This window comes from Myotis myotis, unplaced genomic scaffold, assembly GCF_014108235.1.
Source record: "Myotis myotis isolate mMyoMyo1 unplaced genomic scaffold, mMyoMyo1.p scaffold_m19_p_7, whole genome shotgun sequence".
NCBI lineage: Eukaryota > Metazoa > Chordata > Mammalia > Chiroptera > Vespertilionidae > Myotis > Myotis myotis.
This window is the reverse complement of record NW_023416379.1, coordinates 416,945-436,472: the sequence shown is the minus strand read 5'-3', so window position 1 is coordinate 436,472 and position 19,528 is coordinate 416,945. Positions and strand designations below refer to the sequence as shown.

Here is a 19,528-nt window from a genome sequence, read left to right as displayed (position 1 = left end):
ACACTAAGCGCAGCCAACGCTTGATTGTGTATGGTTTCCCCCCAAAATCTCCCCTTTGGATGCTCAGTTCTCCGCAGCCAGACTGCTCTTCAGCCTGAAGCCATAGCACAGAGAAGCCCTCGGGCACACGCACGGCTGGGCCAGGCCGCCTCCCGGGGCCTATGGCGTGTCCACGGCACGGGGAGGGGGTGACGGTAAACCTGTTGGGCTGTCCCCTCACTCCCCCCCCCGCCCCCGGGTGGAAGCTCTTCTTTTTAAAAAAGGGAGAGAGATCCATTTCTATAAAACCTTTTTACAGTTTATTTTCTGTTGTTCATCTTTAAAGTATAAAAATGAGGCTCTAGCTAAATGCAGGGTTTCCGTGGTGAAGCGTCGACCGTGGGAACAAATAAATAAATAATTACAGTCTTTGGCAAAACAAGTGAAGTCTCATCAATCTGTACGAGAAGATTGTTTAAAAAAACAAATAATTTACAAAAAAATATGGTACATTCTAATATTCACATCGCCATCCCACACCGCTGCGTCCTTCGGCCACACCCTCCCCGCCTCAGTCACGTCCGCCACCCTGTTGTCGTGGGAACAGAAGTCCACAAAAAAATAAAAAAGTGCAGCAAAGTACAGAAAACCAACCTCAGAGAGAGCAGCAAACTGACTATCAGATGAGATGGGGGAGGGAAGGCAAACGCTCGGGTTCTCTGGACTTGACCTCGAAATGAAATGTTAACAGCAGGAAGGATCTGCCCCGTCGGACGAGACCAGCTCCTCTGATGAGACCCCCCCTCAGAAAGGGCACGCGGCCGACAGCACAGCTGGACCCGACCCTCACACAGGACAGAGGACGGGGGAGGGCGCATGGACGTCACCGCAACAGCAAGATTAAGGTTCCACTCTAAACGCTCATCATCATCTGTTTATTCTACCGCATTTTACAGCACGCTTTGTTGACAACATAAATTATCGAGCCTCGCGTTCTGACAGGACGATCTGCTGGAACCGCCTTGGTCTCAGGTGCTGGTCAGGTGCTTCTGGACCTCGCACGCCCTCCGTGAGCCCTGACAGATGTCAGGTCAGTCCCTGGAGGAACTGCCTTCTGTCTCCTTCAATAAATACGGGCACAGCGTGTGTCACCGGAGCCTCAGTGAAACGCATCACCTGATCCGGTGCAGGCGACAGCCTGGCTTCAGAGCCCTGACTGGGAGTCGGACGCCCGCGGGCACTGCCCATCTCTGCCTGCCTGGCCTCGGGGCAGGGGTGGCAGAGAAGCCAGGTGAGCACTCGGGTCAGACGCGGGCAGGTGGCGACCGGGAGCTCCCAAGTCCTTGACAGCTGGAGAAGCCCCGTGAGGGCCCCGCCAGGCCCCACCTGGCCCGTGTGCCAGCCAGTGGGCAGGACGGTCCCTCCTGGGCAGACCCATCTCTCTCTGCCGAGGGGGCTGTCACTGTAGGAAGGATTAGGGGAGGGGTTTGCCTTGCCCGGCCACGCCCCCTTCAGACAGGAGGGAGCCTCTTCCTGTGGGAGCTAACGTGACGCGAGCGTGGGCAGTGCCACAGGGGCAGCGGCGGCTGGGCACGAGGCCTGAGTGACGGCAACGCCTCACGCACAGGGCGCCCTCGGCTCCGTGCACGCACAGTCGGCAGTCACACGTTCCACGCGCACGTCCTTCTCTCTACACAAATGAGAAGCAATGCCACAGCGGCCGTCACGCCATGTCGTCTCGTGGGCCATCACTGCTTCCTGGCGGGCTGGGCGTCCCTCTTCGGGGCCCATTGGCATCTGCCCTCTGGGGGCACTTGGGCTTGGGGTTGAAGGAGGTGAAGAGCCGCTCGAAGTTAAGGTCAAGGTCAGAGACGCTGCCGGAGAGAGAAGCCGGGGACCAGGACGCTGAGGGGTCTAGTAACAGCATCTACGGTGCGTGCGGCACACGCGCGAGTCCAGGTCACACATCTAGAAAAACAGTCAGCGGTTAGGACGGGGCATTTGTCTCCTCCCATTTTCTTTTACCTACAGCCTAAAATGCCATTATTTTAATTTTAAAAAAAAGACATCCATGCCCCACCGGCCTGGCTCAGGGGTTGAGCATCGACCTATGACCCAGGAGGTCACGGTTCGATTCCGGTCAGGGCACATGCCCAGGTTGTGGGCTCGATCCCCAGTGTGGGGCGTGCAGGAGGCAGCCGACCCATGATTCTCTCTCATCCTGGATGTTTCTCTCTTTCCCTCTCCCTTCCTCTCTGAAATCAGTAAAAGTGTATTTTTTTAAAAGAGACGTCCACATGCAGCTGGATGATGCACGGATGCAGACCTGCAGGGAGGGAGGAACAAATGTCCAGAAAGGCCACTAGCTCAGGACAAGGACACTGCGCCGGGGGCAAGGAGGTGCGTTGGCACCGAGCCCTCCTCTTGGTCCCCACGTCTGTGTCACGTGTGGTCTGAGCAACAGCTCTGAGCCTTACTTGCCTCGTTGCACAAGCGGTAGTTTCTGTCTACGTGAAGGCGGTAGGCCTGGGGGAGCCAGGTTCCCTCCAGGTCTGTAATAATCTGAGCAAATGCACTTGAGAGAGAGAGCTGAGCCTCCTCCCCGCCCCTCCCTCCCTCCCTGCCTCCTCCCTTTCCCTCCCTACTTCCTTCTCCCTCTCCCTCCCTACTTCCTTCTCCCTCTCCCTCCCTACTTCCTTCTCCCTCTCCCTCCCTACTTCCTTCTCCCTCTCCCTCCCTACTTCCTTCTCCCTCTCTTGCTCTCTCTCTCTCTCTCTCTCTCTCTCGCTCTCGCTCTCTCTCACTCTCTTGCTCTCTCTCTCGCTCTCTCTCTCTCTCTCTCGCTCTCGCTCTCGCTCTTCCCTCCACAAGGGCAGTGCTGTGAAGTCCCATCAGGGTCCTGGAGGTGTAGAAAGCGCTGGACGTGTGGTGAGTGCCGTGGACGGGTGGGGCTGTGAGCATCTGCTAAGTGTGTGGCCTCCCACATTCAACTTCAACCGTCACAGCAGCTCAAGCTGAGCAAACCCGCATCTGCCAGGGCTGAGCCCTCGCTCAGCCGCAGCCTCGTGACCAACCGCACAGGTGTGCCCGCCCGCCTCCGGCCTGGACGCCCCGACCCACCTCTGCACTCGTACTTGAGGTCCGAGAAATAGACCATTTCTTGAGAGAAGACGAACAGGCCCAGCCGCCCGCCCGTGTAGGTTTGGTCGTAGATGGGTCCCGAGTCTGCCATGACCTGCTTCCCTTCGTGCACCAAGACCCTGCGGGCGGGGGGGGGGGGGGTGAACTCTGGGGAGGGCTCCTGGGAGGAAACTGCTTGCTCCCAGCCATGCCTCTTCCCTTCCCTTCTTCCCCCACTCACTGCCCCAGGCCAGAGAGCAGGGGTTTGCCCAACTCTGCCTTTCAGAGCCAAGAGCAGTCGGTACCGTGAGCAGCACATCCTTCCGCCCTCAGGAGGGCTCACCGTATGTAGCCCGTCCGGGGCCTGGGTCAGGGGCGGGGAGAGGGGCTCACCGTATGTAGCCCGTCTGGGACCTGGGTCAGGGGAGGGGCTCACCGTATGTAGCCCGTCCGGGGCCTGTGTGTCAGGTGCCACCGGTAGGCAGTGTAGTCCTTCCAGCCAATGTTTTTGGGGTCGTGCCACAGCGTCCGCACCTGAGGGAACGTTCACCGAGTCCTGAGCGCAGTCCAGCCCCGCGACCCCGTCCATGGAGTAAGCTCCAGGGCGATGGAGAGCCACCGACAGGGACCAGGACGTTCAGTGCTAGGAGCACAGCCCTGAGCCGGGTCACGGGTCCAGGTTCTGGACCCTCCACGCCCTGAGCTGGGACCGTGGGAGAAACACCTACTTTTAAACCATCTCCCCGTCTTATTGGCCAGAGAATCGCCCGTCATGTTTGCAAAAGCACCAGCACGGTGCCTTTAATCAGGGGGAGACTCGACAAAGGGGGTAACATGCTGGTCACTGAGTTAAGAAGCACAAAAGAGAAGGTGGTGTCCCCAGGGTGGGCCGGCCCCCTCACCTGCCCCGCCGTGTTCCCCGTGTGCCACAGCGCGTTCCTCAGGTGCTCGCCGGTGCCCGTGGTGGAGTTGACCACCTTGAGGGACACACCCGAGTAGCCGTAGGCGCGGGTGGGCTGGTCCTCCCAGTAGGTCTGGGTCACCTGCTTCCACATCACCACGTAGAAGCGGCTGCTGGACTGGTAGCCGAAGACGAAGCCGGCGTAGTCGTCGTCCCGGTCCGTGTTCACGTAGAAGGTGCCGCTGAAGTCCACGGACCCGAACTCGTCGAAGCCTGCGCGAGGGGCAGGGCCGGGGAGGTCAGAGCAGCCCTCGGGCGCCTGGCCAGCCCTTGGCCGCGCGGAGCTCTGGGCCGCTCAGCTGTGCCCGCCCTCACCCGGGTTCTGTCCCTGGGTGTGAACACACGAAGAGGGGCTCGTCTTTGCAGATCCGACCTACGGAGCCTCGCAGAGCCACACGCACTGCGTTAGGTGACGGTGTGTGGCTCAAGGTCATAAAATAAAAGGGCAGATGGCTTCCTAAAGAGGAAGGCTTCCTTTCAGAGGCGAGGGCGAGGCAGGTGCCAGCTCTGAGCAGAGGTTGTTACAGCACGGGGACGGGCCACCGAGGACGCCCGAGTCCCCTGTGGCTGTCAGGAGCAGCCGTGGGCACAGCGGCCGGAGGCTCACCCACGGCGATGCCGGGATCCGAGTTGGCCGTCTGCACCAGCTCCTTGCCCTGGTGGCGGATGACCCAGTTGGGGTCGATCTGTGTGGTGCCCTTGGGGTCCAGGTGCACCATCTGGAAGTTCCTGAAGTCGGTCTCGCTGATGGCGCTGTTCTCGGGACACACGTCGTCGATGTCGGGGACGCTGTCGTTGTCGAAGTCGTCCTTGCAGGCGTCGCCCCGCCCGTCACCTGCCCGGAGGACGAGACGCACAGGGTCAGGAGGGGCCACGCCTCAGGAGCTCGGCTCTCGGCCTGGGAGCCGGTGGGCGGGCGCTGGCCGTGGCACCGTCACACCTACCGTCCGTGTCCTCCTGGTCGGGGTTGAAGACCAGCCGGCAGTTGTCACGGTCGTCGGGCACCCCGTCGTTGTCGTCGTCCGAGTCGCAGGCGTCGCCCCGGCCGTCGCTGTCGTGGTCGGCCTGGTTGGCGTTGGAGATGTAGGGGCAGTTGTCCTGGTTGTTCTGGTGGCCGTCGTCGTCGATGTCCTCGTTGTCGTCACACTGGTCCCCCACCAGGTCGTTGTCCACATCGACCTGGGCACAGAGCACCCGCCGTGAGCGGGGTCTCCCCCTCATCCCCCGGGAGCGGCCGGTCTGGGGGCAGGAGCGGCTCCCCGAGATCACAGCCGGGCAGGACCCGGTCTCTATCCCTGCTCCCTCCACGGGACCTCTCCCGTAGGGAGACGGGAAACTGTCCAGAATCAAGCCCTTTCTGACATCGTCCACGGTTGCACACAGGGCAGGCAACCGCAGGTTTACAGTTGTTCGTATGGAAAATAATATGACGGTTAATAAATAATAATGCAAGAATAGCCCTGGCCGGTTTGTCTCAGTGGTTAGAGTGCCGGCCCATGGACCGAAGGGTCGCGGGTTTGATTCCTGGTCAAGGGCACGTACCTCAGTTGTGGGTTTACTCCTCGCCCCAGTCGGGGCCCATGGGGGAGGCAACCAGTAGGTGTGTCTCTCACATCAGTGTTTCTCTCTCTCTCTCTTCCTTCCACTCTCTAAAAATCAATGGGAGAATATCCTTGGGTGAGGATTAAAGTAATAACAACGATGCTATTGCAAGAATGACCTCTGCTCCGTGGACTCACAGCTGAAGCCCACAGCTGCTGCCCTGCATCCTGTGAACGACATACGCGTGTTCTCACGCATCTCCCGAGGCAGCTCTGGGAAAGCCGGCCGCTGGCTGAGCCGGGGAGGTAAGTGCAGACCACACGGCGAAGCCTCTGTCCGTCCAGCCGTGGCCACCGAGACGCCAGGGCCAGGTGTGGAGGTCAGTTCAGCATGTGTTCCCGTGTCGTGCCGTGGCCGAGCTCACGGACACTCACGAGGACGTACGTACGTTTATGTCTTGAGACTGAAAGGCCCGGCCCCCCCGCCCCCGCTCCCGCTCCCTGACGCCCGCCGGCCGCCCACCTGGTCGGGGTTGTGCACCAGGGGGCAGTTGTCACAGTGGTCGCCCACGCCGTCGCCGTCCGTGTCCCTCTGGTCCGTGTTGTAGACATAGGGGCAGTTGTCGCGCTCATTGAAGACGTCTGTGGGGGGAGAGGGTGTGGTCCCGTTTAGCAAAAGCACTGAGCTCCCTCCCGTCACTGAGCCTAACAGCCAGGCTCCCGCTGGTCAGAGGGGGTGGTGAGTGAGGAGATGACTGGCTGCGTGGACGCGCCTGTGTGACATTTCCCGTTAACTTTCAGATTTCACCCCCGGTGGCCACTGGCTGTGCCCCGTCAGCTCTGAGTCCACGGTGCTATTCCCCGAATAGCCACTCAGGACACACGCCATGGGTGCCCGGGTGAGCAGCTGAGGCTCCGAGGCCCTGGCATCCGTCCCCACACGAGTGGGAAAGTAACAGGCACAGGTGCAGGCTTTCAGGTGCCACCTTCGCCCAAGAAACCTGAAAACAGATCACGAAGCCCATCAAGACAGGAGCCGTGAAGAGACAGGTTCCAGGGGACCACAGTGTCACCCTCAGTGACGAGGCAGCAAACACCCCAAACCAGGAGCCCAGGAAAATTGTGAGGCAAGCCTGCGGTGTGGGGGGAGGGTCACCCAGGTGCAGGGCGGCAGGAAAGGACCCGGGGCTGCGACCCGTCCATGGGCCGGGAACAACGGGTGGACGAGAGCAGCTCAGAGAGGCGCCTCCTCGCGCCTCAGCCCGTGGGGCAAGCTGAGCGGATCCAGCAAACAGGACAGAAGTTTTCCAACTTCACACTGAGCTTTAAACGCCCGTGCGGACGCGGCACTGACCGTCGCCGTCGATGTCCACAGAGCAGGCGTCGCCCTCGCCGTTGTGGTCGGTGTCGATCTGGGCGGGGTTGTGCACCTGCGGGCAGTTGTCGCAGCGGTCCCCCACCTCGTCCTTGTCATAGTCGAACTGGCGCGGGTTGAACAGGAGCTGGCAGTTGTCCTGCAGGGACAGCGGGGGAGGAACTAGAGAAACAGCCCAGTGGACACACCGTCCAGCAGAGGTCAGAGGTCGGGGCCAGTGCGTCCGCACAGGCGTGGCCAACCCAGCACACTCGTGACCTCAGATCTCTTCCTACTTATATGTGCACCTGCCTCTCTTGAACATTTTGAGGTTTTCTAGCACAGAGATGACAGCATACACTTCCTGGTGAAGGCGGGTGCGTAAATACAAGTGAATGAATGAGTGACTAGATGAATGAATGAATGAATGAGTGAGTCAGTGGGCAACGGAAGGCAGATGCATAAATACAAGTGAATAAATGAATAGATGAATGAATGAATGGGTGAGTCAGTGGGCCGATGGAAGGCAGATGCATAAATACAAGTGAATGAATGAATAGATGAATGAATGAATGAATGAATGGGTGAGTCAGTGGGCGACGGAAGGCAGATGCATAAATACAAGTGAATGAATGAATAGATGAATGAATGAATGAATGAATGGGTGAGTCAGTGGGCCGATGGAAGGCAGATTCATAAATACAAGTGAATGAATGAATGAATGAATGGGTGAGTCAGTGGGCTGATGGAAAGCAGATGCAGCAAAGCTGTGAGTGAAAATTGCATCTTCTACCCTGCAGGTCCCGGTTAGGTGTGGATGTAACTCCTTTATGATTCGCTACAGTTTTCTCAGGAAAGGGAGACGCCTGCACATGGCCCCAGGGCACGTGTGTCGCAGTATCTGCCACAGCCCCGCCCACCACTGTGCCACCAACGAAAAGCTAGTTAAGCTGTTAGCAGCGCTTCTAGCCCAGCGCCCGGCAGCTCCAGGCTCGGCCGGTCACTGCTTGGGTGAAGGACCAGCCTTCTCGTCGGTGACTGGGTGACGCAAGCAGGAGCCCCATCACGACAATTCACGGCGACTGTTTAGTGGGAGGCGCTCATCCCTGACCCCTCTGCTCCGGACCCCAGCGGCCCCTCCCACCTTCTCGTCGCTGACGCCATCGTTGTCATCGTCGTCGTCGCAGGCGTCACCGATGCCGTCCTTGTCGAAGTCTTCTTGCCCCGAGTTGGGCAGCAGGGGGCAGTTGTCCTGGGACCAGAGGAAGCACACGTATGACCCCCAGGCCTTTCCTCCATGCGGGCAGCCGCAGCTGAGGACCGAGATGGAGCCTCACGCCTGTCGGCCTCGCGGGAGGCCTGCCCTGGAGACCACGTCACCACCCCTAGGAGTCGAGACCACAGACGCCGTGTCCTGAGCCCAGGACCCCGTGAAGCTGCCGAACGCCTGAGGAGGGACGGCTGCTCCGAGAAAATATGGACGCGGACGGAACCCCACTGTCCCTCTCCTTCCCGTGAACGTCAGCTCGTCCACCAGGAGCCCACAGCGCCTACGGCCTCACTCCCGGGCCACCCAAGCCTCAGGCTCAAGCCACTGCCCCGGGTCACTCTTCCAGAGGCAGGGCGTGCGCAGCACGTCACAGACCACATGTCACGGCCGAGCTGTGCGGACACCGAGGGAGGGGACCAAGTGCCGGAGAGGGTCGGCAGCACGGCCTGCGTTTCTATGACGCCCACCAAGTGGGTGGCCCGGCCTCACCCTAACCCTGTTAGAGACCCTGGGGCTCCGCCCCGGCGCCCTCACCTTGATGCAGTGGTAGGTGGCGTTGGTGGCACAGACCAGGTTCTTGTTGGGCCAGCCGTCCAGGTCCGAGTCCTCCCCGCAGATGAGCCCGTCGCCCGCGTAGCCCGTCTGGCACTCGCACTTGTACATGGGGTCGCTGAAGTGGCCCAGGTAGATGCACTCGGCGTGCCGGTGGCAGCGGTGGGTCTTGTCCTGGCACGGGTTCTCGGGCTCGCACACCTGGAGGACGGCCACACTGGTGGGGACCCTGGGACCCCAGCCCCACCGCACGGGGTCCAGGCTGCGTTCTCAGGGCTGCGCGGGCCTTCCCAGGTGGGCCTCCCTAGGAGGGCCTCCGAGGGACAGTGGCTGGGACTCGGCTCCTTCAGGAGCCGCCTGGAGGCACCTGTGTCCCCACCGAGCGCTGCCGACACCTGTCGGAGCCACAGGCGACTGCGGAAGCTGCTGATTCAGGAAAAGCTGAGAGTGTCCTCGTGGATCCTGTAGCCACAGCTGAGCTCTGCCCCACGTGGTCGGCTCTCGAGGGCCGACAGCAGATGTGGGTCCGTCTTGCCCGCTCTCCCCAGACGCTGCCCTTCTCCTCCCGCCTCCACCCTCCGCCTCCCCAGATCCCGCTGACTGTTTGGAAGACCGAGCCACACAAAGGGCCGCGCCCGCTGCTCACCTGCTTTTCTGTCTGCGCGGCCTCCAGGCCGGCCCCGAAGGGCTGGGTGCCCCTGTAGCGAGGCGGGCAGGGCAGGCAGTGGAACCCAGGGTCGGTGTTGACGCAGCGCTGGGACTTGCTGCTCGTGGAGAAGCAGACGTCGGTGACCAGGGCGCACTGTGGGGACAAGCAGGGGTGAGCCGCCCCGCCCCGCCTCTGAGGCGCCCCCTGCCCTGCCCAGGGTGGGCACCCACCTCGTCCAGGTCCTCGCAGTGGGTCCCGTTGCCCAGGAAACCCACTGGGCAGGAGCCGCAGGACCAGGAGCCGTCAGGGAAGCTGCTGCACTGGGCGCCCGGGAAGCAGGGGTTGGATAGGCAGCCGTCTGCGTGGGGAGCAGAGCGGTCAGGGCTGCGGGCGGGGCAGCAGCCGGAACCGGGCCCAAGAGCGACTCGGACACTCACTGCGCCCCGGGGGGCACCTGGGCAGGTCAGCACCGCAGTCTGGTTGTAGGGAAACTAAGGGAGGGACGCACTTGCTGGAGACAGGCACGTAAGGTAGGTGACGGGCATGGAGGGATGTGTGCAAGGTGTGGGTGACGTGCACATTGGGGGCCCGCACACGGTGGGGGCACCGCACATAGGGGGGGACAGGGAGGGCGCCGCCGCCCCAGAGCGCACGGCTGAGCTGCGAAGCTGGGGGGTTCGCGTGTCATCACAGGCTGTTGTGCACCATGTGCAGCCTCGTGCACGGTTCTGCTTTTACAGAAATGCAAAAGCGCGGAGGGACCTAACGCAGGGGTAGGAACAGGTGTCTGTGTGCCTGCCGTCGACTGTTCCATGTTTTCTGTATATTCCCTCCCTTTCATCAGAACGAAAGCCCAGTGGTCACTTCGAAGACTGTTGTGGCCGCGGGGACAGCGTGGTGCCTCGCGATCCTCCGCGTGTCACGCGCACGCACCTACGGGGCAGCTCCGCTTGTTGCACATCTGCTGCTCCATGTGGTCGCCCACGCAGGCCTTCCCCCCGTGCTGGGGCTCCGGGCTGTTGCAGACACGCGTCCGCTCACGGATGCCGCCGGCGCAGGTGACGGAGCAGGCGGACCACGGGGACCAGGGGCTCCAGCGGCCGTCGACTGCGGGGAGAGCAGGGACAGCGTCAGCCGGGGTGCCCTGCAGGCCGGGCGGCGGAAGCCGGATGCGGGGTCTCCAATGCGGCAGCATTTGGTGAGAAGCCCTTGGTGACAGGTTGGGCCATGGGGGCGAGGGTCTCGGTTGGTTTGTAGTTTCCTCTCGGAAGAGAGATCGCAGCCCCTTCGGGTGTAGAGGTGACGGGGCTGGGGGACCTCGGTCATGTGGGGAGAGGGTGTGACCTTGAGGTTCGTGTTCACGGCCCCTTCCCGTCACCCACGCCCTTCTCAGGGTGACAGGACACCCAGGACTCAGGCTCCTGGAGCTGGGACCCGCATTCTCTCGCCCTGGACTTGTGCCCGGCGGCCGGCGTGTCCGGCACATCGTTCTGGGCGCCTGCTGCGGTTCTGGTCCTCTTGGTGCGGTTCATGTGACTTCCCTGCACTGGCACAGACGAGGGCCGCGCCCAGCCCGGGTGCTGGGCATCGATGCCCAGGGCTGCCTCTGGGCCAGCCAGCAAGGGGACCGGGCAGCTTCCACCTCTGCCCAGCCCTGGTCCCAGCTGCCCCCACCTGCCTCGTCCCACTCACTTGGACACGGGGCTCCCTGGCAGCCTTTCGTCTCGCGGCCACTGCCTTTGCAGCCCTTGCCCCCCATCTGGGGCACCGGCGAGTTGCAGAGACGGATCCGGGTGATGTTGCCAACCCCACAGGTCGCGGAGCAGGAGGACCAGGGCGACCAGTGGCTCCAGCCGCCATCCTGCCGGACTAGCACACGAGAGGCGTGGGCGTCAGCAGCGGCCTGGAGGGGAGGGGACCAGCCGGAGCCCACAGACAGGCTGGTGCCTCCCAAACCTCAGCCCTCGGAGCAGACCCCCGGGACCCGGCGACTCACTGCGGTGGTCGCACTTGCCCAGGCTGCAGGCCCGCGTCTGGATGGAGGGCCCCAGGCAGGTGTTGCTGGTGACGTCGCAGGACCTTCCTCTCTGCTGGGTACCAGGCCCACAGGTGACGGAGCACTGGGTCCACTCGGCCCACGGGGACCAGCCCTCCTCGCCGTCGGCCGCTGGGAGGGACACAGGCCGGTCACACCTCCCCCGGTGATGGCACAGGAGGGACCGGCCGGGACAGAAGCCCTCGGTCCTAATTCAAGGCCTTGCAGACGCTTGCTGATCACTGGGCAGCAAGGGTGGACAGCGGGTGAAGCATCCCTGGGCACGCGTGGCCTGAGCCCCCACCCCCACCCCGAGCAGAGGACAGCGAGGCCGCCCCGCACTCACAATGGAAGCAGGACGGGCAGCAGTCCCCCTCCAGCAGCGACGGGTTCGCGCAGGTCACCGGCGGGCAGGAGATTTGGTGGCAGACGGTCTTAAATTTCTGCGAGGAAAGAGAGGCGTTCACGTAGCCACCTCTGCTCCCCCACACCCGTCGGCCCGCCAAGGCCGGCTGCCCGGCCAGTGCCAGGGGCTGAGGAGCGCAGGCAGGGTCCTCGCCCAGAGCGCAGGCTGCGGGCCTCACCTTGCAGGTGCATTTGGTGCAGCTGTCCACCACCCAGGTCTCGTTTTCCGCGAAGAACCGGCCGTCCTGCCAGCACGCGGACATGTTCCTGGTCTTCGGGGGGCCCCCGATGAGCTCCCAGAGGAACTGGTTGTCGTTGGACTGGAAATCGGGGCGGGTTTAAGGACAGATAGGAACCCTCGGTGGCCGTGCTCCCTGGGAAAGACGTCCCTCCCCACAGCTCTGTGGGCCCCGGGGGAGCCAGGTGTGCAGAGCAACTCGCTGAGACGTGCACCATGGAGGGCGCGGGTGTGCGAACCGCGCAACACACAGGCCGCTCACACCTCAGGGTGTCACTTCACCTGACACGTGTTCACTGCTGGCTGCCTTAGCATGTTCCCACCCACCCCACGCTCCTGGTGGAAAATTCCAGAAGGTCTCCTCGGTCTTACTATGCCTATTCCCTCAACCCCCACGGACCACCCACCCTGGGCAGTCAGGACGGGCTGGGCCCTCAGCCGTGCGTGCAGGGGGGCTGTGCCTGGGCCACACCCACCACTTTCCGGAGGCTCTCGTGCAGCTGGTTGACGACGACGCGCAGCCCCGACAGCTCGCTGGCCATGCTGCCCAGCTCCTCGCAGGAGCGCTCGCACACGCCCGGCCTCTGCCCCGCGCTCGGGCCCACGTACGCCGTGGTGACCGCTGGGCTCAGGTGCAGCGTCTCCGTGTTCTCGCTGATGGCGTTGGCCTCCACTGCGGGGACGTGGCGGAGAGCCTGGTCGGAACCACTTGGGCACAGCCCCCCGGCCCCGAATTTAGCGGAGGACTGTCCACTCCTGACCCCCTCGGACTCAGCGCTGGGCCCACCCAGCACGGGGACAGACGTCGGACGGTCCTGGGGACCCGCACGGGCCAGGATCGTGCGCCTCCGCGTGGGCACCGCACCCCGTTCCCGCGGACATTCCTGACTCGGGCACACGTTCTGACAGCTCGCGCCTCTTCCTCCGAGTTCCCACCGGAACACCTCGGCCGCTTGTCCTGACTAAGCAGGGCCGGCTGTCCTTGTCCTGCCCCGGCTTCTCCTGCCCCGCCCCCCCGCGCACACACACACCGTGGTTCTGTCCAGGTGGCATCTATTCAAATACTGTGAATTCTCACTGGCCCTCTCTCTCTCTCTCTCTCTCTCTCTCTCTCTCTCTCTCACACACACACACACACACACACACACACACACACACGCACACACACGCACGAGCGGAAACCCGCCCAAGACGGGGAGTGTGTTGTTCAGAGCACACCTACCTCCCTGGCTTTGCGGACAGCCTTTCCTGCTGAGAACGTCTTCCACCGAATCTTCAAACACTAAGTAGACGTTCTGCAGCAACCCCTGCAGGTGTGACAAGGAGAAACACGGGGGATGGGCAAACCCCACACCAGGGAGGCCTCGCCACGTGGACGAAATGAAAACTCGAGGTCTCCTGCCATGGGGGTGTGTCTGTGCTGCACGCTCGGCCCTGGCCCCTGTGGGCTGGGCATCCTTGCAGGTCCCCATGGGAGCAGCTGGGGCATGACGGGCAGTGGGAGTTTACAGAGGAAGGAGGGGCACGGGAGCTGGGAACTGCCTCTGAGCGCAGCCTGGTGGGTGTCCTGGACTGTCCTCTGCTGGCTAGGCCTCCGAGGGGAACAGCCGCTGCTGAATGTCCTGGGAACGTCTGCGGGCCCAACCACAGACACACGAGGAGAGATGATGTGTCTCCCACAGCCTGGGTGGTAAGTGCACGTCGGGACGGGTCAGCTTCTGCCACGGGAGCTTTCTAACCCCAACCCTGACCCCAACCCTAACCCTGACCCTAACCCTAACCCTGACCCTGACCCTAACCCCGACCCCAACCCTAACCCTTTCTAACCCCAACCCTAACCCTGACCCTAACCCTAACCCCGACCCTAACCCTGACCCTGACCCCGACCCTGACCCTGACCCCGACCCTAACCCTACCTAACCCTGACCCCAACCCTGACCCTGACCCCGACCCTAACCCTGACCCTGACTCCAACCCTAACCCTGACCCTGACCCTAACCCCGACCCTGACCCCAACCCTGACCCCAACCCTAACCCTGACTCCAACCCTAACCCCAACCCTGACCCCAACCCTAACCCTAACCCTGACCCTGACTCCAACCCTAACCCTGACCCCAACCCTAACCCTGACCCTAATCCCAACCCTAACCCTAACCCTTTTTAACCCCAACCCTAACCCTAACCCTAACCCTCACCCTTTCTAACCCCGACCCTGACCCTAACCCTAACCCTGACCCTAACCCTAACCCTGACCCTTACCCTGAACCTAACCCTGACCCTGACCTCAACCCTGACCCTGACCCTAACCCTGACCCTGGCCACCAGAGACTAACTCAGCAACACCTGTAGGCCTTTTACTCAAATAACAGTTACACACACACTTATTTCCAGAGAACACAGGTGCCTGGGAGAGACCAACGTGCTCGCCCTCCTTCGTGGGTCCTTGTGCGCCTGTGGCTTTAAAAAGACCCTCTTCCCAAAGGCGTTTAGCGAAGACGCCCATGGTGTTCCACCCTGCCTTTCCTTGGAGAAACAGCTGCTCATCCTCCTCCCCTCACGTCGGCACCGAGGCAGACGGGGGCTCAGCACAGGGAGGCCGGCCTGGGTCCCGGAACGTTGGGGCCTGACCCCTCGATCATATCAGCCTCGTTCCGAACATCAGCACTGTTTGTGCAGGTGAGAAAGTGCACCTGCAGCCCTCGCTCTGCCTGTCCTGGCATGTGTATGTGTGTGTGTGTGTGTGTGTGTGTGCGTGTGGGTGTGTGTGTGCAGGTGTGTGTGTGTGTGCGTGCAGGTGTGGGTATGTGTGTGTGTGTGCAGGTGTGTGTGTGTGCGTGGAGGTGTGGGTATGTGTGTGTGTGTGCAGGTGTGTGTGTGCGCACAGGTGTGTGTGTGTGTGTGCAGGTGTGTGTGTGTGCAGGTGTGTGTGCGTGCAGGTGTGGGTGTGTGTGTGTGCAGGTGTGTGTGCGTGCGTGCAGGTGTGGGTATGTGTGTGTGTGTGCAGGTGTGTGTGTGTGCAGGTGTGGGTATGTGTGCAAGCGCAGGTGTGGGCGTAGGTGTGCATCATGTGAACGTGTGTGCAAGGGTGTGGTGCTAGAGTGTGGTTGTGTGCACAGGTGTACATGTGGGTGTGCATGAGCACATGAAGTGACTGTACATGTCTGCATGCCCACACATGCACGACTGTGTGTGACCTGTGTGTGCACGCGCACGTGTGTGTGTGTTTCCGACACAGGCCTTGTACCAGGAGATGCCCCACCGTCGGCGCTCCCACAGCTCTGCGGGCCCCTGGCCGGCGCATACGCACCCGGAAGTGGCTCTCCCGGGCGGAGCCTTTGGCCACGTACATCCTGCTCTTGTCCGTCGTCAGCTGCTCGTAGAAGGGCTCGTCCAGCGTGAAGCTGTCGATCAGGGCGCAGCCCACGTACAGGCTGAACGTCTCGCCCGCCACCTGCACGGTGACGTTCTTCCACTGGGCGTCGGCCAGGCCCACGTCCTCCAGGGACAGCACGTGCTGGGCGCCGTCCACCCAGTAGGTGAGGTCCAGCGTGTCGGCCGGGCCGTTGGAGACCAGCTCGAACTGCCTGTGCGCGCCGGGGCCCTCGAGGGCCAGCAGCGTGCCCCGCGACTTGCGGTCCTGCCGCAGGCTGGCCGTCAGGAAGAAGCCCTCCCTCTGCCGCATGAGCCGGGCAATCCGGCCCAGCTGGTCCGCGCTCACCGGCGGGATGTAGTCGAACCGCACAAAGCGGTAGGCCGGCACGCCGGGGTCGGGCCCCCGGAACTGCTTGGCCCCGATGGTCTTGCGGTTGATGTTGCTGATGCTGAAAAGGTCGAAGGCCGTGTCCTCGTCCTGGTCACCGGCTGCCCAAGGGAGCGAGCGGGGTTACAGCCGGGGCGCTGGGGCCGGGCGTCCTTACTCGGTGCCAGAAACGAACGAGGCCACCGACACCCAGGTCCCCTTCCCTCCCCACGGGTGCAGTGCCTTCTGTAGAGCCTCAAAGGGGGGTCCCCAAAAGGGCTGGTACCCTTGATGGGCCAGCATATCACCCACAACCTCACTGTGTCCAGGCCCCCGCCCTCAGGTGACCCCCAACCCCAGCGCAGGTTCCGGCCCCGCCCACTCACCCTGAGCTCCACAGGCAGCCCAGAGGGCCGGCAGGACCAGCGCCCAGAGCATCCCGCCTCGCGGCCGCCGGCACCTACAGACATGAGAGCCGGTTAGTCACAGTGCAGCCCTCAGTGCGGACTCGACTTCCTACTCCGATGACCATTGGCAAGAAGTCAGCATTGTGGCCGGCCCTGTGCTGAGCGCATTGGATGTTTGTGTTATAAATCGTCGTCATGAGCCAGGAGGTCAGTGCTCCTGCTCTCGTCTCGTGTGCGGAGTCCTCGCCCGCCACTCGGGGTGCAGCCAGGACCTGACCGAGGAAGTTGGGTCTGGAGAAACGTCAGCGTGTGGACGTGACCCCAAGGCGTGTGGAAATCGCCACGACAGCGAGTTATGCATGACCGACTGAGGCACAGTGAACACAAAGCGCACACGCGTGAGGAATGAGCTTAGAGTGAAGCGCCGTCACCACAGAGAACAAACCACACGCCTTGGACACGTCTCCCCGCTGGCGCGGCTCCGCGCCTGTTTTTCCGTTCGTTCTCGGGGATTGTCAGTTGGCCGCCTCAGCAGAGGCTGGGCCAGGAGTCAGGAGACCTGGCGGCTGTGGCGGCTGCAGTTAACCCCCGCTGGCCTCCCGGGTCCTGAGCCCAAACCCTGGGGCCCGATTTCTCCCCAGGCAGGACCTCCAAGCGAGTTGGGGTCTCGGTGCTGAAGGAGCCGCCTCTCCAGAAATGTTCGTCAACGGCCCCGGAGGGGACGGGACGCCTGCTTTCACCATCAGCCCCGAGGAGTCACCGGGGAAGAGGGGGGCCCAGGGCTGGGACGCCGGCGAGCCTCTCTGTGTGGGTCCCCCATCTGCAGGGTGGGGAGTCGCCCTTTAACGTGCCCGCTGCCAGGTGGGTGTGAGGAGTGTGTGCACTGGGTCACTGAGCACAGCACCCACATGTGTTGGTCGCACAGCTGCTCGCATCTGGACGCACAGCCTGTGACCGCCCGGCGCAGGGGCAGCGAGGGATGTCAGCGGGCTCTCAGGGGGACTGGGGGACATGAGCAAACGCGTGTCCACGCTCACTCAGCAAGCTGCCGGTCAGTGGTCCACGCGGTGGCCCTGTGGCCTCTCACCCCAAGGTGCCTCTGTCCCCTACGGACAGCGGGAGAGGCTGGCCCATCCGGAACGTACATTCTGGATGCCAGCTTCCCGAGTCCAGGCTTAAACAGTGAGTGAACTCTGTTCCGACCACGGACCCTGTGCTCCCTAAAGCAGAAGCGCGACTGTCTGTCTGTCTCTGCCACGTGCCACCTGGGAGCGAGGGTCTCATCTCCGGATGGAGACAACCACACCTGCGGCACCGCCCGCCTCCCGCATCAGAGGAGCGATTCCGGCCACTCGGCCAGGAGCCCGAGAGCTGCCACGGTCTCTAAGAGTCTGTCTCTCCACCTCACAGCAGGAGTGACGTTCGGAGCGCGGCATCCCTGTCTGTGTGAGACCCAAGACTGCGCTCCGGGGCCCCCTCGCCCCTGCCTCCGCCACCCTGGCACTTGGCATGGACTCGTTCCTCGCCTTTCATCAGTGACCGGCCTTGGAAACCACTCCGCAGCGATGGGGCGTGTGTGGTCGGGGTCTCGGGGTCTCAGAGTTGTTTTCCCCCCAATTCCTTCCCCGCGGCTCCCCCAGAACAACCACCTTCCTGGGCAGAGTTCTCCTTCTGCAGCGGAAACACTCAGGTGCCCAGGCCCCCGGCAGGTATGGCCATGAAACCACGTCGGGAGGTGACGCAGGTGCCCAGGCAGAGGCCAAAATGGGCCGCGCCTCAGTCACCGTGAGTCCAGACCGGGCGTGAGACACGGCAGCTGGGCCACTCGCCACCTCCTCCAACTGTGAACCTCGTTTCCGTCTCCCTCTCAGAAATCAGGATTCTCCTCCAAAAACTAAATGAAACTAAATGACAATGAGACCGTTTGGTAAAGTGAAAAAGTCTTACCCGGGAAGAGAGGAGGCCGCAGGGAGGGCTGGTCGGGCTGGGACGTCGGGCTGGGGTGGGTGGGCGCTGGGCGGGGCGCGGATGCCGGGCTGACGAGCGGGGGGCGCACTGGCCTCCGGGCAGCGGCTCTGCTTTATATGCTCCTGTCTCCGCTTAATTCATTCCCTCGAAGGAATGACATAATTCCTCCTCCTCCAGGACCGCGGAGGCGGGGCCAGACGGGGAACCAGAGCTATAAATAAACCGCAGGAGCAGGAATGCTCTCGCTCGCGTGCGTCCTGTGGCCGAAGCGGGGCTGGCCTTTCTCACCCGGGAAGCCCGTCGCTGGGCAGCAACTGGGCGAGGGCTGCGGAGTCCAGGCAGGCGACGCCCTCACACGACGAACTGATAGATCGTGAGCAAAGGCAACCATTTAACCCAGAGGCTCGCGGACACGTTCTCGTGCTGCCTCAGCGCCTGAGCGGAGGCTTGGGAGAACTCACCTGCGTCCGAATCCGACTTCCTTTGCTCAGTCCGAGCCCGGCCTCTCCGGCTGCCCAGACCCGACTGGCCCGCTCGCCCCACAATGTCCCGGGGCGTGAGGGACCGCCGCCCGCTCCCCCGGGTGCGACAGGCAGCCTGCCGTGCGGTTGTGCAGAGTAAACACTCGGGAGTGAAAACGGTGGCAGCAACCACACTGCCATTCGCCAGAGCTCACATCCAGGCTTATTGTGTGTGTGTGGGGGGGGGGGGGGGGGGACCGGGGGAGGTCAGCTGGGTCTGCGAGGGGGAGGGGTGGGGCTCCAGGCACCTCTGGGTGCCTAATGGGGGACACACACAGCAGCAGACACACTGGGTCTGCGTTGGGGAGTCTGGGTGCCTGGGAGGACATGCACAGCAGACAGGGCCTGGGTCTGTGCAGGGTGGGGGGTGGAGGGGGGGCTCCGGGTGCCTGGGGGGACACGCACAGCAGCAGCCGAGCTGCTGGTCTAGGCCGTGGGGAGCCTGTGTGAGGAGTCGGCGCCGCCCCCGCCTGGAACTGGGCCGTGGAGCTCGCTGAGGGGCCTGCCTCCCCCTGGTCCTCCGGCTCCTGCCTGGCCCGGCCCATGGGCGGGAGGGGTGACGGGAGAGGAGGGTCCTGTTCAGTTGGGAAACCACCTCCTGTGGGAGCCGTCAGCCTCCGTCTCGGGGACCATGATCCCTGACTGCAGAGAGGAGAGCGCGCAGGCTGCTGAGGCCAGAGCTGGCGATGGAGCCGCCAGAACAACCACCAGGCCTCAGGGCAGAGCAGGTGCGGCCTCAACCAGGGGCGTGTGCGCTGGCTTCCGGCGGGCGGTCACCTCACTGGCCCA

The 19,528-nt window shown here is 62.9% G+C and overlaps 1 protein-coding gene across 1 annotated transcript; it reads right to left on the bottom strand.

The window, feature by feature from the left end:
- Positions 1 to 895: 895 nt before the first annotated feature.
- On the bottom strand, positions 896 to 18,655 carry THBS2 (thrombospondin 2). Its single transcript, XM_036317460.1, has 22 exons — positions 18,198 to 18,655; positions 16,230 to 16,303; positions 15,412 to 15,965; positions 13,327 to 13,411; positions 12,581 to 12,777; positions 12,046 to 12,186; positions 11,808 to 11,904; positions 11,423 to 11,593; positions 11,119 to 11,295; positions 10,360 to 10,533; positions 9,657 to 9,784; positions 9,424 to 9,579; positions 8,760 to 8,978; positions 8,100 to 8,207; positions 6,956 to 7,115; positions 6,125 to 6,243; positions 5,005 to 5,239; positions 4,668 to 4,895; positions 4,002 to 4,273; positions 3,536 to 3,633; positions 3,100 to 3,239; positions 896 to 1,947 (listed from the first exon to the last, which is right to left on the bottom strand). The coding sequence occupies exons 2-22, from the start codon at positions 16,279 to 16,281 to the stop codon at positions 1,940 to 1,942; spliced, it is 3,519 nt and encodes a 1,172-aa protein (XP_036173353.1). The 5' UTR covers positions 16,282 to 16,303; positions 18,198 to 18,655; the 3' UTR covers positions 896 to 1,939.
- Between the last annotated feature and the right edge of the window lie 873 nt (positions 18,656 to 19,528).

Bases quoted from the DNA above. Each gene is read 5' to 3' on its own strand.
- THBS2 (XM_036317460.1), bottom strand. From the start codon at position 16,281: ATGCTCTGGGCGCTGGTCCTGCCGGCCCTCTGGGCTGCCTGTGGAGCT. The intron at 15,966-16,229 runs GTGAGTGGGCGG...TCCCTTGGGCAG, and splicing joins GGCTGCCTGTGGAGCTCAGG to CCGGTGACCAGGACGAGGAC. The intron at 11,296-11,422 runs GTGAGTCGCCGG...CTCGTGTGCTAG, and splicing joins GGGCAAGTGCGACCACCGCA to TCCGGCAGGATGGCGGCTGG.